This window comes from Neodothiora populina, assembly GCF_041146345.1.
Source record: "Neodothiora populina strain CPC 39397 chromosome Unknown canker_contig_5, whole genome shotgun sequence".
Taxonomy (NCBI): domain Eukaryota; kingdom Fungi; phylum Ascomycota; class Dothideomycetes; order Dothideales; family Dothioraceae; genus Neodothiora; species Neodothiora populina.
In genome coordinates, this window is record NW_027191405.1 from 450,978 (window position 1) to 463,632 (window position 12,655).

Consider the following 12,655-nt stretch of genomic DNA (forward strand, 5'->3'; position numbering starts at 1 on the left):
TTTGTGGCTACGAATTCGAGGGCAGCCCCTGGACATCTGAAACATTTGATACTTCAATACTGCCAACCGTTTTGCATGAGAGGAAGTGTGGATGAACATTGCGGAGGATGAAACGGGGCAAAGTTTAAGCTTCTCCTACTCCTCACACAAAGTGTATTCTTTACAAAGGTACGCCGTCCTTGTATCGTATAGTACCTCTGTAGAGAACAAGGGAATATGGAATGGGTGAAATGTGACGTCTAGCTGCAGTATGAGGACGTAGGTGGATCCTTAGGTAGTCAGGGTGAATTGTCCATTGTCTGCGGTATTTCAAGCGAGGGCCGCCGCTCGAAGCCGACGGGAACGGCAATCTCGGGCATTTGGTCGTTGGTCATTGGTGGGAAGGACGGGGAAAGAGGGAAAGAAGGTGAAGCTTCAGTGCAATTGCGGGCGGCGGACCGCCCAGAGGTGATTACCTTACGCAGTGTCAGAGACCGCCGAAAGCTCTCCTGTGCTTTGCTTGAAATTATATAATTATTATTATTTTCAGGAAACACACTTGCTCTTTTGCTGCGAAAGAACGTCTCATGAGTTGCATGCATCTCAGGTAATAGGAAGAAAGCAGCACTCTTTTCTTTTTCTTCTTTTTTTCCTTGTTTCCCTTTTCCTTTCTGCAGCAGATGGCGGCGCCAGAAGGAGCGTCTCAGGCGGCGCAAGCGCGCATCGCTGAGGAAATGAGCAAGATGCAGGCTCGAGGAGCGGCAGCAGCAGCAGCAGCAGCGACTGGAGAGAGAGAGGTTCACGTCGACGATGTCAGAAAGGAGGGATCGAAAGACGTCCAGAAGGTCAGACAATCCCAGTTCAGGAGCAGACATGCTCTGCTGGTGACATTGTTCGGTCTAATACTGTATGATTGAAATCCAAATCCCCGAATAAATGGATACCTTTCCGCAATGGAGATCAATGGACGCAATAACGAATGGCTGCTGAACCTTGGATAACACAGAGTCTTTCACGTCGTCGGTATATACCTCTTCCTGAGCGGCTTCCTCCTCACCCGTCTGGTCCTTCCTTATCAGTCTGAATGTGCCAATCCTCCGGTCACGCCTCTGTCACACGTCCCTGGCTCTTCTACAAACGGATGTTGGCACCCAAAGTCATTCGAGAAGGCCATTGTTATCATCGTCGACGCTCTCCGGTATGATTTCACCGTGCCCTTTACTCCGAAAGAGCTGGGAGATATCCCACACCACTTCCACAACTCGCTGCCCATCCTCTGGGACACGGCCATTTCGCAGCCGGAGAATGCTTTCCTTTTGCCATTCATTGCGGACCCGCCCACGACAACTCTGCAGAGACTCAAGGGATTGACTACCGGAACTCTGCCCACCTTCATCGATGCAGGCAGTAACTTCGCCGGCACTGCCATTGACGAAGACAACCTGGTGGCGCAGCTGCACAGTGCGGGAAAGAAGATTGTTCAATTGGGAGATGACACCTGGCAATCACTGTTCCCGGGTCTGTTCGATGAAGAGCTCACTCGACCCTTTGACTCTTTCAATGTTTGGGATCTTTACACTGTAGACAACGGTGTCAATGAGCACTTGTTCCCTCTTTTGGACCGGAACAATGTAAGCAGGTGGGATGTCATCTTCGGACATTACTTGGGAGTCGATCACGCTGGTCACCGCTATGGTCCCGATCACCCCGCTATGGCGGCAAAGCTCGAGGAGATGAACGACGTCTTGAAGCGCATCATGGAAGCTATCAGCGATGACACTCTGTTGGTGGTCATGGGAGATCATGGCATGGATGCCAAGGGCGATCACGGTGGAGAATCCGACGACGAGGTTGAAGCGGCCTTGTGGATGTACTCCAAGGCTGGTTTGTTCGGTCGAAGCAGCGCAGCAGGGGTTCAGCCTCCACGCACAGCAAAAGAGCGGCCAGTTGAACAGATCGACCTCGTGCCTACTCTGTCTCTGCTTCTTGGTATGCCAGTACCATTCAACAACCTCGGTCAACCCATCAAGGAGGCTTTCCTTGGCAAGTCCGGAGACAACTATCGGAACCTTGCCGAAGTCAGTCGCTTGACCGCTGCGCAGATTCATCGTTACCATGGTGAGTACGCTGCCGTGCGAAAGCTTGATGCAGCAACGAACGCTGCAGCCGCCTCCTTCTGGGACTCTGCGAACATGGCCTGGGACATCATCTCTACCGCCACAAAGAGCAACCCTGGTCTATGGAAGGGCCCCGCCCATCAATTCTCGTCTTACCAGCAGGAGAATCTCCGTGTCTGCAGAAGTCTGTGGGCCAGATTCGATCTTGTGAGCATGGGCATGGGCATTGCTGTTCTTGTTGGTGCTCTGCTGCTGCTTGCTTTCTTGGCTGGCGGGTTCGACGGCGACCGTGCCGAGCATGCATACACTGTGGTCACCAGAGGCGGTGCTGGAGTTGGAGCTGGCGCTGTCGTCGGTGTCGCACTTTGGTTTGTGGCTCCTGCGACGGTCGCGACCACTTTGGCCGTGTCTGCTCCTGGCGTCGTCGGCCTCTTGGGTGCCTTTTCCGCTTTTCTCACGTCTTTTTCCAGTCTCCGAGTGCCGCTCCCGAGGTCTTTCTGGGGTTGGGTCTGCTTTATTCCTCCAGTCCTGTTGTGCATCGGCTTCGCTTCCAATTCCTTCACTATCTGGGAGGATGAGATCCTTCTGTACATGCTTACAACCATTGGAGCACTCATGGCTGCTTCGTCCTTGCGCCAAGCCGACGCTCACGATCGTTTCCTCGGTATCAGCAACTCGATCTCCCTTGTAGTTCTGACACGCGTGGCCTCCTTCTCTCGTCTTTGCCGCGAGGAGCAGATGCCTTACTGTGTCAGCACCTACTACTCTTCAGCCACCTCCTCAACTTCTGCCAAGTGGCAGCTCAGCATACCCTTCATTGTCGCTCTTCTTCTGCCTTCGGCCATTCGCGACTTTTATGCTCGCACCAAGAACTATCAGGGCTCCGCTATAGTGTGGATCGGCTTTGCTTTCCGCGTTGGCCTCGTGCTCTCCGCCTCTTACTGGCTTCTTGATGCTGCTGACGATGGATCGTGGTTCCCCACCCTTGACCCAACGACATTGAAGAGCACTCGCGTCATCATTGCGCAAGTTGTTCTCGCACTCGCATGGGCTGCTGGCTACGGTACCTACATCTGGGCCTCGCCATTCCTTGGTGTCGAGGAGGAAGAGGCAGTTGTGAAGCCCGAGTCTGAAGTGCTGGACCCATCGGACCCAACTTCGGACATTTTCACCCCCATGACCCCTCAAGTAAACAAGAGGAAGAAGCTGATCATTCTCGGATATGCAAACACCCATGGTACCCGTTACGCATTGCTTCCCACCATCTGGGCACTTGTTTTGCTTCTCCTCCAGAAGCCAATGGGTCAAGGTACTCTTTCGCTTTGTATCTTGTGCATCTTCAACATTCTCGAGATTGTTGACGCCAACGCCCTGCACGCCTCTCCCATCGGTCCTGTAGCCCTCGCTCTTCTTGGATCTTACTCATTCTTCAAGACCGGTCACCAGGCCGTGCTGTCCAGTATCCAATGGGAAACAGCCTTCATCCCCTTCACGACTGTTACTTACCCATGGTCACCAACCCTGGTCATCCTCAACACCTTCGCGCCCCAGATCCTCTGCGCCATCGCCGTACCCGCCGTTGTGTTCTGGAAAGTTCAGCCCCGCAAGGAAGGTCTTTTGGACTCCGTAGCCAAGGCTCTAGCAGTGCATTTCCTCGTGTACGCCGGTATCGCAGTAGCTACTGTGATCGAAGCCGCTTGGCTACGCAGACATCTCATGCTCTACCGCATCTTCATGCCACGCATGCTTATGGCCGTCGTCGTGCTAGTCATTGTCGAATCGGTCGGCACGGCGATCGGTCTACTGGGCGTCAGAACAAGTATCTTAAGCGTGGGCGACTGTTTCGGCCTTGGCCCCCTGGAGCCCGTTGCGGTCGCGGCTTCTGCTCCTGTTGCCCCGCTGGGCGAGGATCCTGTTGCTGCCGAGGAGGAGCCCAAGGTCACCGAAGTCGAGGAGTAGAGTTCGTTGATTGTCTAGTAATCCATGGTCTGAGACATGTACATAAATCAGAAGTCCAGACATGTTTGCATACATATAGAGAATAATTTCAACTTTACCCGCTTGCTGTGCTCCGTCTATCGCGACTCCCTCGATAGTGGTGCTCTTGTAATCTGTATTTACTGCCGCACGCAAACAGACCGAGTGGAGCTTTCTCTACATGGTAAATACTGCCAAGTCCGCAAGATATCGAGGGCGACCCTGTCCAGTCTGCCGCGGATGGAAGAAACGCATGATACTCATGTTTACCGCTCTCGTGACAGCTTTTGCATGGCGATCATATCATAGTAACTCGTATACTACATTCTACATATTTCGAAAGACTCACTATATCAGTGTTTCACACCTACGTGTGCGAGAAAAACAATTGATGAGTTCGTCGCCGTGGGTGGTGCGGGTATGGCGTGCGGGATCTTGGCTGCCAGTCCTCAATTCTTCTCATCTACACTGTAAAAGTATGTTGACAAGTTGAGGCACGACCGAAGTCGATAGTGGAGTGACATGCGATTTGAATTGGTGTTTAGAACGATGAGGCTAAGTCACTTGACGAGCAGGAGAGGTATGGGTGATTGATTTACAGCAAGACACAGTACGATGAAACAGGATGTTCGTAGAGCCACATTATCACATCTATCTACGGAGTATCTTTCTGTCTATATATTTGTTGTTTGTGAAAGGGCTTCATATACCCGTTTCTTATCAGCCTTCAGTCCAGGGGCGGAGAGAGCTTAGAGTCTCGATGTGAAGGCCATATGTAACACATGAAGTGCTTTTCTCGACCCCAGAGACAGGCAAACACATAGGCTCACGACAAGACACCAGCTGTCTCTCTCTTTAACTTGTGACATGAGTAAAGAAGGGTATCTGACATAGGCAGATGACTATATGTCCTCTGTACAGGACATGGAGATCGAGCTGAGTGCTGCTGTGTGCCTGTTCGTCGTGTGTTGCAGGCTCTGTGGGAGGTGCATGTGCTCAGCACAACCCAGCTCGTTCGCTGCTCCGATACCCTGTAGGAACGCACATGCGTCGTTTAGGCCTCTCCATGGAGGGTGGAACGTTATTGTTTGTAGTGACATAACTCAGTGTGGAGGTATAGTGCAGTGGATCGATCTACGATTTATCCGCCCGCAGAGCCGCAGTCATGAATCATTCATTTCGTCTTCATTAGCATACTAGGTAGTCAATTCGCCATTCATGTGATAGCTGCGCATGTTTTCCCGTTGACTAGATAGGTGAGAAGAAAAGAAGTGGGATAAAAGCGACATCTTGCAATAACTTTCAAAAGAGTAAAACTGTGGCAAGTACTTTGCCTTGCAGTTGATGAGTGTGTTGTGTTCGAGATCGCTTCGCAGAGCCGCATCTATAATCTCATATTATCGAACATACCTTACATGGTGACTTGTCAGACACTTTTTGACTTCACGAGTCGTAGCTACAGTGACTATACAGTCCACGCAGGTTCAGAGGCCAATACTAACAATTTATTGTGGACCTGTCAACATCTTTACGATGATCGCGAGCAGAGCCTTCTTCTGCATTGACCCATATCAACAAATCTCAACTACTTGCCTCTCCTAAGCGGGTCGGACTATATACATCATCATGTCGTTTGTTGTCTATAAAGAGTCCCACAATACAACCGAGTAGTTAAGCCAGCATCGCAAATCGCAAGCGGCAATCGGTGAGTGCTCGATCATCGGGAGAAGGAATTGGCGGTTCCTGAGAAAGACACTGTTGTGAAAGTGAGAGGTGAGAGACGTCATGTAAGCGTCACCATATGCAATTCGCTTCAGAGCTTGAGCATGAGCGACCCCTCTATAAGCGATCCCTCCAAGAGCTCAAATATAAACAATATCTCGTAGGTTTTCTTCAACTCGAAAAAGCTACAATACAAACTCTACATTTTCCAATCTTACCCGTTACCAAAACCAACACAAAATGCCTCGCTCAATGGCCCCTCCCCCTTCCGGTGAATTCAACATCAGAGTTCAGAAGCCCTTCTCTGGTCCTGCTCAGCACACTGTCGAGATCACTGGCGAGCCCAACCGCCAGGCCGTGATCAAGACCACCGAGAACAGCGGCGCAAACATCATCGAGAAGACTGGTGACTTCCCCAAGTACGTTCCCTCTCAATGACCAACTCCACCACTTCGAAGCATGATGCGAAACAAGCAAACTAACAGTTTCAACCACAGGGACGATGTCACCGAGCTTCTGAGCCTAGTTTCGCAAATTCGCGGCTTCCCCTCGCATGCCACAAAGGACATCTACGGTCTTGACACTAAGCTCGAGTCGCACACCCTCGAGCTCCAGTGGACAAACGAGGAAGAAGACCCCGCTGCCGAGTCGGTCAACGAGCTCCCCGCAGAGACCAAGCAGACCTTCAAGGATGTCGTCGACAGCATCTTTGCTGCTGGTCGTCAATTCGCCAAGCAGGACAGCAGAGTGTAAAGCGCTTGTACCGGACGAGTGATATGAAACCAAAAAAGCGATGTTACTGCTTCAATGTCTTATGATGCCTGGCAGAGACTTGATGTCGTTTGTTTTGATAACAGACTATGCCATCTTGTTGGACAGGTCGCATCGATCGATTGATCTACATTTTATATAATCATATATAGCTTATGACTCGAAATGAACCCAAACAAACTTCCAAGAAGCAAACAAATGTATAGTTAGACCTACAATATTGACTCGAGCCGTCGCTATTCCTCTCTGGCACTAAAGCAGAGAAATGTCCACGACTGGCACAGTGTTAGTATGCCACAGCGAGACCTAGAGTGTGAAAATTCTTATACCATCAACTTGCACAATAATTTCATCAAAAAGGGCTTGTGGTTTAGTGGTATAACGTCTTCTTAGCATCTCCGGCTTACCAGCTGAAGCTCTGACTGAGTGGAGAAGGTCCCGCGTTCGATTCGCGGCTAGTCCATTTCTTTTGTTTTTTTACGCCCCTTTGCTGCTGGCACTGTGGGAAGATTGAGGTTGGGCGATAAGTTTGATTTTGTGTTCGAAGAAGGGGACAATGAAGATGTGATGGGCTAAGTGAGTTAGGAAGGAAGTATGGAGTAGCAAAGTGGTTCCACGCTTCATCACTATACATGATCAAAACACTGTACAGTGGGTTTCGAGCCTCAGCTAAGATCCCTCTTTTGTGACTAGTGATTGATCATAGCGCTCGACGAGTGAGAGCAGCTGGCAATCGAGACTCACATCTTTACAGTGTGGTTCTGGAATAGTACAGCTGCCTAGATGCTCAAGCGCAACAGCGAAACGGTCGAAATTCTAAAGGATGACTTTGAGAATACTGCGCTGCAATTGTAGAAACAGCGAGTCCTAAGGAAATGCAATACTACAGTAACATATTGTATTGAGATTTCCCTGCCTGCGTGAACATGCTGTGCGAACCCGTAGCACCAAAAGCAAGTAGTGTAGTTATGTCTACATATCCCAAGCAGAGTCCTTGGAAGGTCTGACGTGCATTATGACATCGATGGCACTTCGGCAGCAATGCTCAAGGTATAAAAAATTAGTACCAAAAATGAATAAAGAAGAAGGTAGGTAGGAGGACCAATCCGATCCTACAGATTCGAACCAGCACTCTCCTACCATTTGCCCCCTGACGGAGTCGAACCGGCGACCTCGACATTGCTTCTCGAGGAGATACTAGTGTCGCGCTCTACCAACTGAGCTAAAGGGGCGGATGACTAAGCGCAGTCCTCATCTGTATTGATAGTGCCATAAGCCAGCATCTCCAACAGCGTCGCAGCAGCTTAATTAATTCTTGTCGGTATCAATACTGCGACACACGAACATGTTCAGCAGCATCAACAAGCACAGCTCCCACCTAGGTCAACGAAATGATGCACAGATTTCGATGCTGGTCAAAACTCACCTACCTTGCCTTGTGCTCATTAGCTTTCGTGTACATCGACACTCGATATATCACTGGATGCAGTAGGTATCTGATACACTCCAGTCTACGCTTCATATCTACCCACATACTTACACTTAGATCATACCACTGAGCATGAATGAAAAACAGTACTGAAGGTCATCATCTCAATCGTGCTAAGCCGCTCTCGCAGGTCGCCGAGTGGATAGCCTGAACAGGCACTCTTCAAGTCCGAGTCTGCATGAGACGCCCCACAGGTTACCACGGTCCGTGTCGCGATAGACTCGAGGAGTATCATCACATGAACAGATATTGCTTAGGCGTCCTCTCGTGTTGTTTTGCTGACCGATTGGGTATCAAAGTGGGTTCATTACGGGTTCCCATTGGTCTTGCAAATGCCGCCACCGTTTACAGCAGCCGCAATAGGCTGAAAGGATGGTGGGGACTTGATCGAACCCAACCTTACATTCACGAGATTCAATTTAGCTATAAATTACCAGGTCTATTATACACATGAAGTGGTAAGGTAGAAATGATGTGATTTTTCCTACATTGCGATGTCAAGCTTAACAGTGCCCGAATTGTGTACGAGGGAAACTGTGAAACAGGAAGGTCTGAATGTTTGGGTCGAAGGCAGTCCTGATGGGCAGAATGCAAAAGTAGTGTGAGCCATCACTAACGTGCGACGAGGCTTATCCTTACTAAGCATTCTAGTATCGTCCTCGTACAAGGGCTAGGATCGAATCCCTATACAACATGGTGTAGTCGTGATGGTAACACAGCAGAACAAGACAAGCCTTCATTTTTCTAGCCCAGAGATCTGCTGCCCAAGTATCTGCCTCCGTGCAGAATTGCCACATACAGCTACAAATCAAATTGGTTCTCCAGATCACATGAAACAAACTTGAGAGCTTGTGGCGAGCAGCTGTTGAATGTGATTACACAATACAGGCGCGATGAAGAGGTAGGAGAAATCCTCGGTCTTCCCGGTGTATCTGTGAAGACTCACTGCAGTTCAGACTCAAGATAGACCTCTTGTTTTCATTGGTCATAGCCTTGGGGGCCTTGTGATCCAGCAGATAAGCTTTCCTCATGTCAATACTTACATGGTCTTACCGTGCTCTACAGGCCCTAGTCATTGCCAATCACGGTAAAGCCTTTGAGAACGTCCGCCTATCCACAGCAGGATGTCTATTTCTAGGCGCACCAATGCAGAGTAGTAATTGGACGAACAAAGCCACTTGGATTGAAAAGCTGGCGGGGACTAATAGTCCCGATTATTCCATCCTGAGGACTTTAAAGTCTGGGAGCACCGAGTTGCTCTCTTTGAGCAGAGATTTCTGGGCAGAATATGGGAGGTTGCAGATTATCTGCTTCTACCAAAAGCATGATACCAAGCACGGAATAATCACTTTAAGAGTAGGACGTTCTATTCGACATGTTTGCATTCGTACTGAAACGAAAGCTGGAACAGGTGGTCAACGAATAATCATTTACAATCATTACGCACCGGCGGATGTATCTGGATACAGATCATTCAGTCTCAATAAGTTCAAAGCTGACAATGATGAGAATTTCACGATATTCGTACCGGAATTGACGAGAATTGAATTGGCCGCCAGCCGAAGAGAACATCAATGTAAGCTACTACTTACATCACTATCCGGCTCATACTAAAGCTAATCTTTCGTAGCTCCAAGAAGCTCGCAGGCAGGCATTATTACGACAGTTCCTAGGGACGAAAACTTTGTTGGACGCAAGAGATTACTGTTTAACATAGACAGGCTTTTCGGGGTCATGCAACGCAGTACTCGTGCAGCACTTATCGGGCTCGGAGGTGTCGGGCAAGTATCTCACAATGGAAGACTGGGTGTTCACTAATGATGTCCCTAATAATAATAAGAAGTCACAGGTAGCCATCGAAATGGGCTACCGAGTCCGAGAGAAACACTCTAACGTTGCCATCCTATGGGTTTATGCTAGCAGTCCCGCACGATTTCGCTCGAGCTACACCTATATCGCAAAAATGCTGAACTTACCAGGTGTTGAAGATCCGAAGATCGACTTTCTAGAAATCGTACATATGTGATTAATGAGCGAGTCGAGTGGACGCTGGTTGATGCTTCTAGACAGTGCCGACGACCCTAGTTTCGTTAGAGAGAGACACGACAATAATGATTCTTAACAGCATGAGTTCGGTATGCTGAAGTATATTCCTTGACAGGCGGGCGGGAGTGTCCTTATGACTAGCCGAATCAGAGATGCTGCTCTTGACCTTGTTGAGAGGGAAGACTGTGTGCTTGAAGTGCAACCGATGTCGAAGGACAAAGCACGTACACTTTTTTACACGAATTATACAAGAAGCGATGATAACGAAGAAGCTGTTCAACTATCAACCGAGGAACTCGACTATATCCTACTGGCGATTAGACAAGCAGCAGCATACATATCCAGGAAACAAAGGATGACGATTTGAAGCTATCTCGCATTACTTCGTTCTAGCGAACAAAACGAAATGTCGCTCCTAAATGCAGAGGCAGGGGACTTACGAAGGGATGTAGATGTCACAAAATCTGTTATTAGGACTTGGGAATATCTTTCTCATTCGTGAAGGCTGAGAACAGAGCAGCAGCTCACATCCTTTCACTTGTCTGCATGTTTGACAGACAAAGGATTCCTGATTACCTGATCAATCATGGCATGGAGAATTCAGAATTCGAAGATGCCATCGGGTTGCTCCTAGGCTTGTGCCTTCTTCGCGAAGGAGCCAACAGCACTGAATTCGAGTTGCATCGACTTGTCCGTCTTGCTACACGAGCATGGCTTCATCGAAATGGAGAATATCAAAGATGTTGTGATATTGCAATTTCCAGCTTTTACAATGCATATCGTAAGGATGAAATATCTCAGACCTTCTCCAGAGCTCGGTCTTTTGAACCCCACGCGGAAAATATACTAGGGAACGAATTTGATAAGCCGGATGCACAGTATTTGGCAGCCGAGATTCTATAGGTACGGGCGCACTATGCCATACACCAAAATAGATACAAATCATTGGCAACATCCATTGAGAGAAGTCTACAATTAGAAACCTCATCACATTGGAGAGATTCATTGCACTGTTCTAGAAAGAAAATGCTTCTCGCGTCTCGATATACCTGACGAAGTCGATCTCGTGAAGCGGAACTGCTATACCGAGAGGCATTGGAGGACCTTGAAGAAGAGTACGGATATAGCATTGAGGAAACCTCCAGTTGCAATATAATACTTCAATCACTGCTCATGGCTTAGAATCGAACACACGCAGCCAACGAGCTTCGAAGAAAGCTTATGGAAGTAATCGATGAAGCCTACAGACTCGACGATGCTAGCACGATGACGGTAGCGATGAAGCAAGCTCTTTTTGACAGATATATGAAACAAGGTAGATATGATACAGCACAAGCATACGCAGTGCAGCTGCTTGAGCCATTTTTCCAACACTACAATGGCCACAGGGAACAAGGAGAGCATAAGGTAGATGCTGGTTATCTATATTTTCTCGGCAACGTTGTTGAGAGACTCGGTACGGAACGATATCCTGCCGCAGAAATAACCCTCAAACGCCTGATAGAGGAGAGCAGAGGCACGAGAGGCGAAGACACAGTGCAAACTTTCCTCCTGCTTAGAAAGATAGCTAATATAGTATTGGGACTAGGTCCGAATCGACATGCCGATGCTAAAGAGATCGTAAGCCTTGCTATCGAAACAGGCAAGAGTCTCTTCGGCGACGACGATGAGAAAACTTCTTCATGATCAATGTAGGTTCACCCACAAGCTGTTGCAGCTTGAGCAGCCCACGTACGACGAGTGGGTGAAGATAAAGTCATAGTTTGAGGAAGTCGTCCAGACACAGATCGAACGGCATGGAGCAGGAGGTCCATCTTGCCTGCCCTACTTGGGTTGTCTTGCTCGGACACTGCTATGTGGAGACCACGCCACCACTATAGATCTGCAAAGAGGGAAGTCCCTCTTTGAAACTGTCGTAAATACCAATGCCGAGATCCATGGACAGCTACATTCGCCATATCTACGCGACGCGTATTACTATGCGCAATCTTTGACTCCAAAGAAACATATGAGCGAGATAAGCGAAACAGACATGCAAAAAGCCGAATCCCTCTACAGATCCATCATACATGCTAATATAGAGGCAGTACATAATGATTGTGCAATCTGCCTGCGAGATTTGTCGGCTCTTTCTCAGGACCTGGCAATTATATCTGGTTCGAGCACACCAAATTTGTCAAGGGTTCTTTCATTTTGTAGGGCCGCTGTCCAAAACGTGGTCAAGCTAAGGGGAGAGTGACATCCACACTGCTTGTCAGTAATGGAGGAGTTCGTTACTATAATGTGGTGCAACACTGAAACACTAGACGAGGCCCGGATTCTTATAAGAGAGGTCTTAAAGATCAGAACAAGGCTCTATGGCACGGAGCACCCGGACTCTCTTCGAACAAGTGCTCATGTCGCAATGACTGACTGGCAAACAGACAATGGCGCTGTCGCGTTTGATCGTATCCATGAAACCATTGATATAGCGTGCAGGGTCCTTGGTGACGAGCATGAGTATACGTTCATGTGGACTTCTTGGCTGAATCATTGGGAGTGCTGTCCTGGAAGA

At 48.7% G+C, this 12,655-nt stretch overlaps 2 protein-coding genes across 2 annotated transcripts; both read left to right on the forward strand.

Moving 5' to 3' along the window:
• Window positions 1–722: 722 nt before the first annotated feature.
• Window positions 723–4,055, forward strand: AAFC00_005150 (uncharacterized protein; the record flags this gene model as incomplete). The annotated part of the gene is made up of 2 exons (XM_069344896.1): window positions 723–886; window positions 986–4,055. 2 exons carry the CDS (start codon window positions 723–725, stop codon window positions 4,053–4,055), a joined length of 3,234 nt encoding a protein of 1,077 aa, XP_069202724.1.
• A 1,980-nt stretch (window positions 4,056–6,035) lies between these two features.
• AAFC00_005151 (uncharacterized protein) lies at window positions 6,036–6,548 on the forward strand (the record flags this gene model as incomplete). Its single annotated transcript, XM_069344897.1, has 2 exons — window positions 6,036–6,214; window positions 6,293–6,548. The coding sequence occupies 2 exons, from the start codon at window positions 6,036–6,038 to the stop codon at window positions 6,546–6,548; spliced, it is 435 nt and encodes a 144-aa protein (XP_069202725.1).
• Between the last annotated feature and the right edge of the window lie 6,107 nt (window positions 6,549–12,655).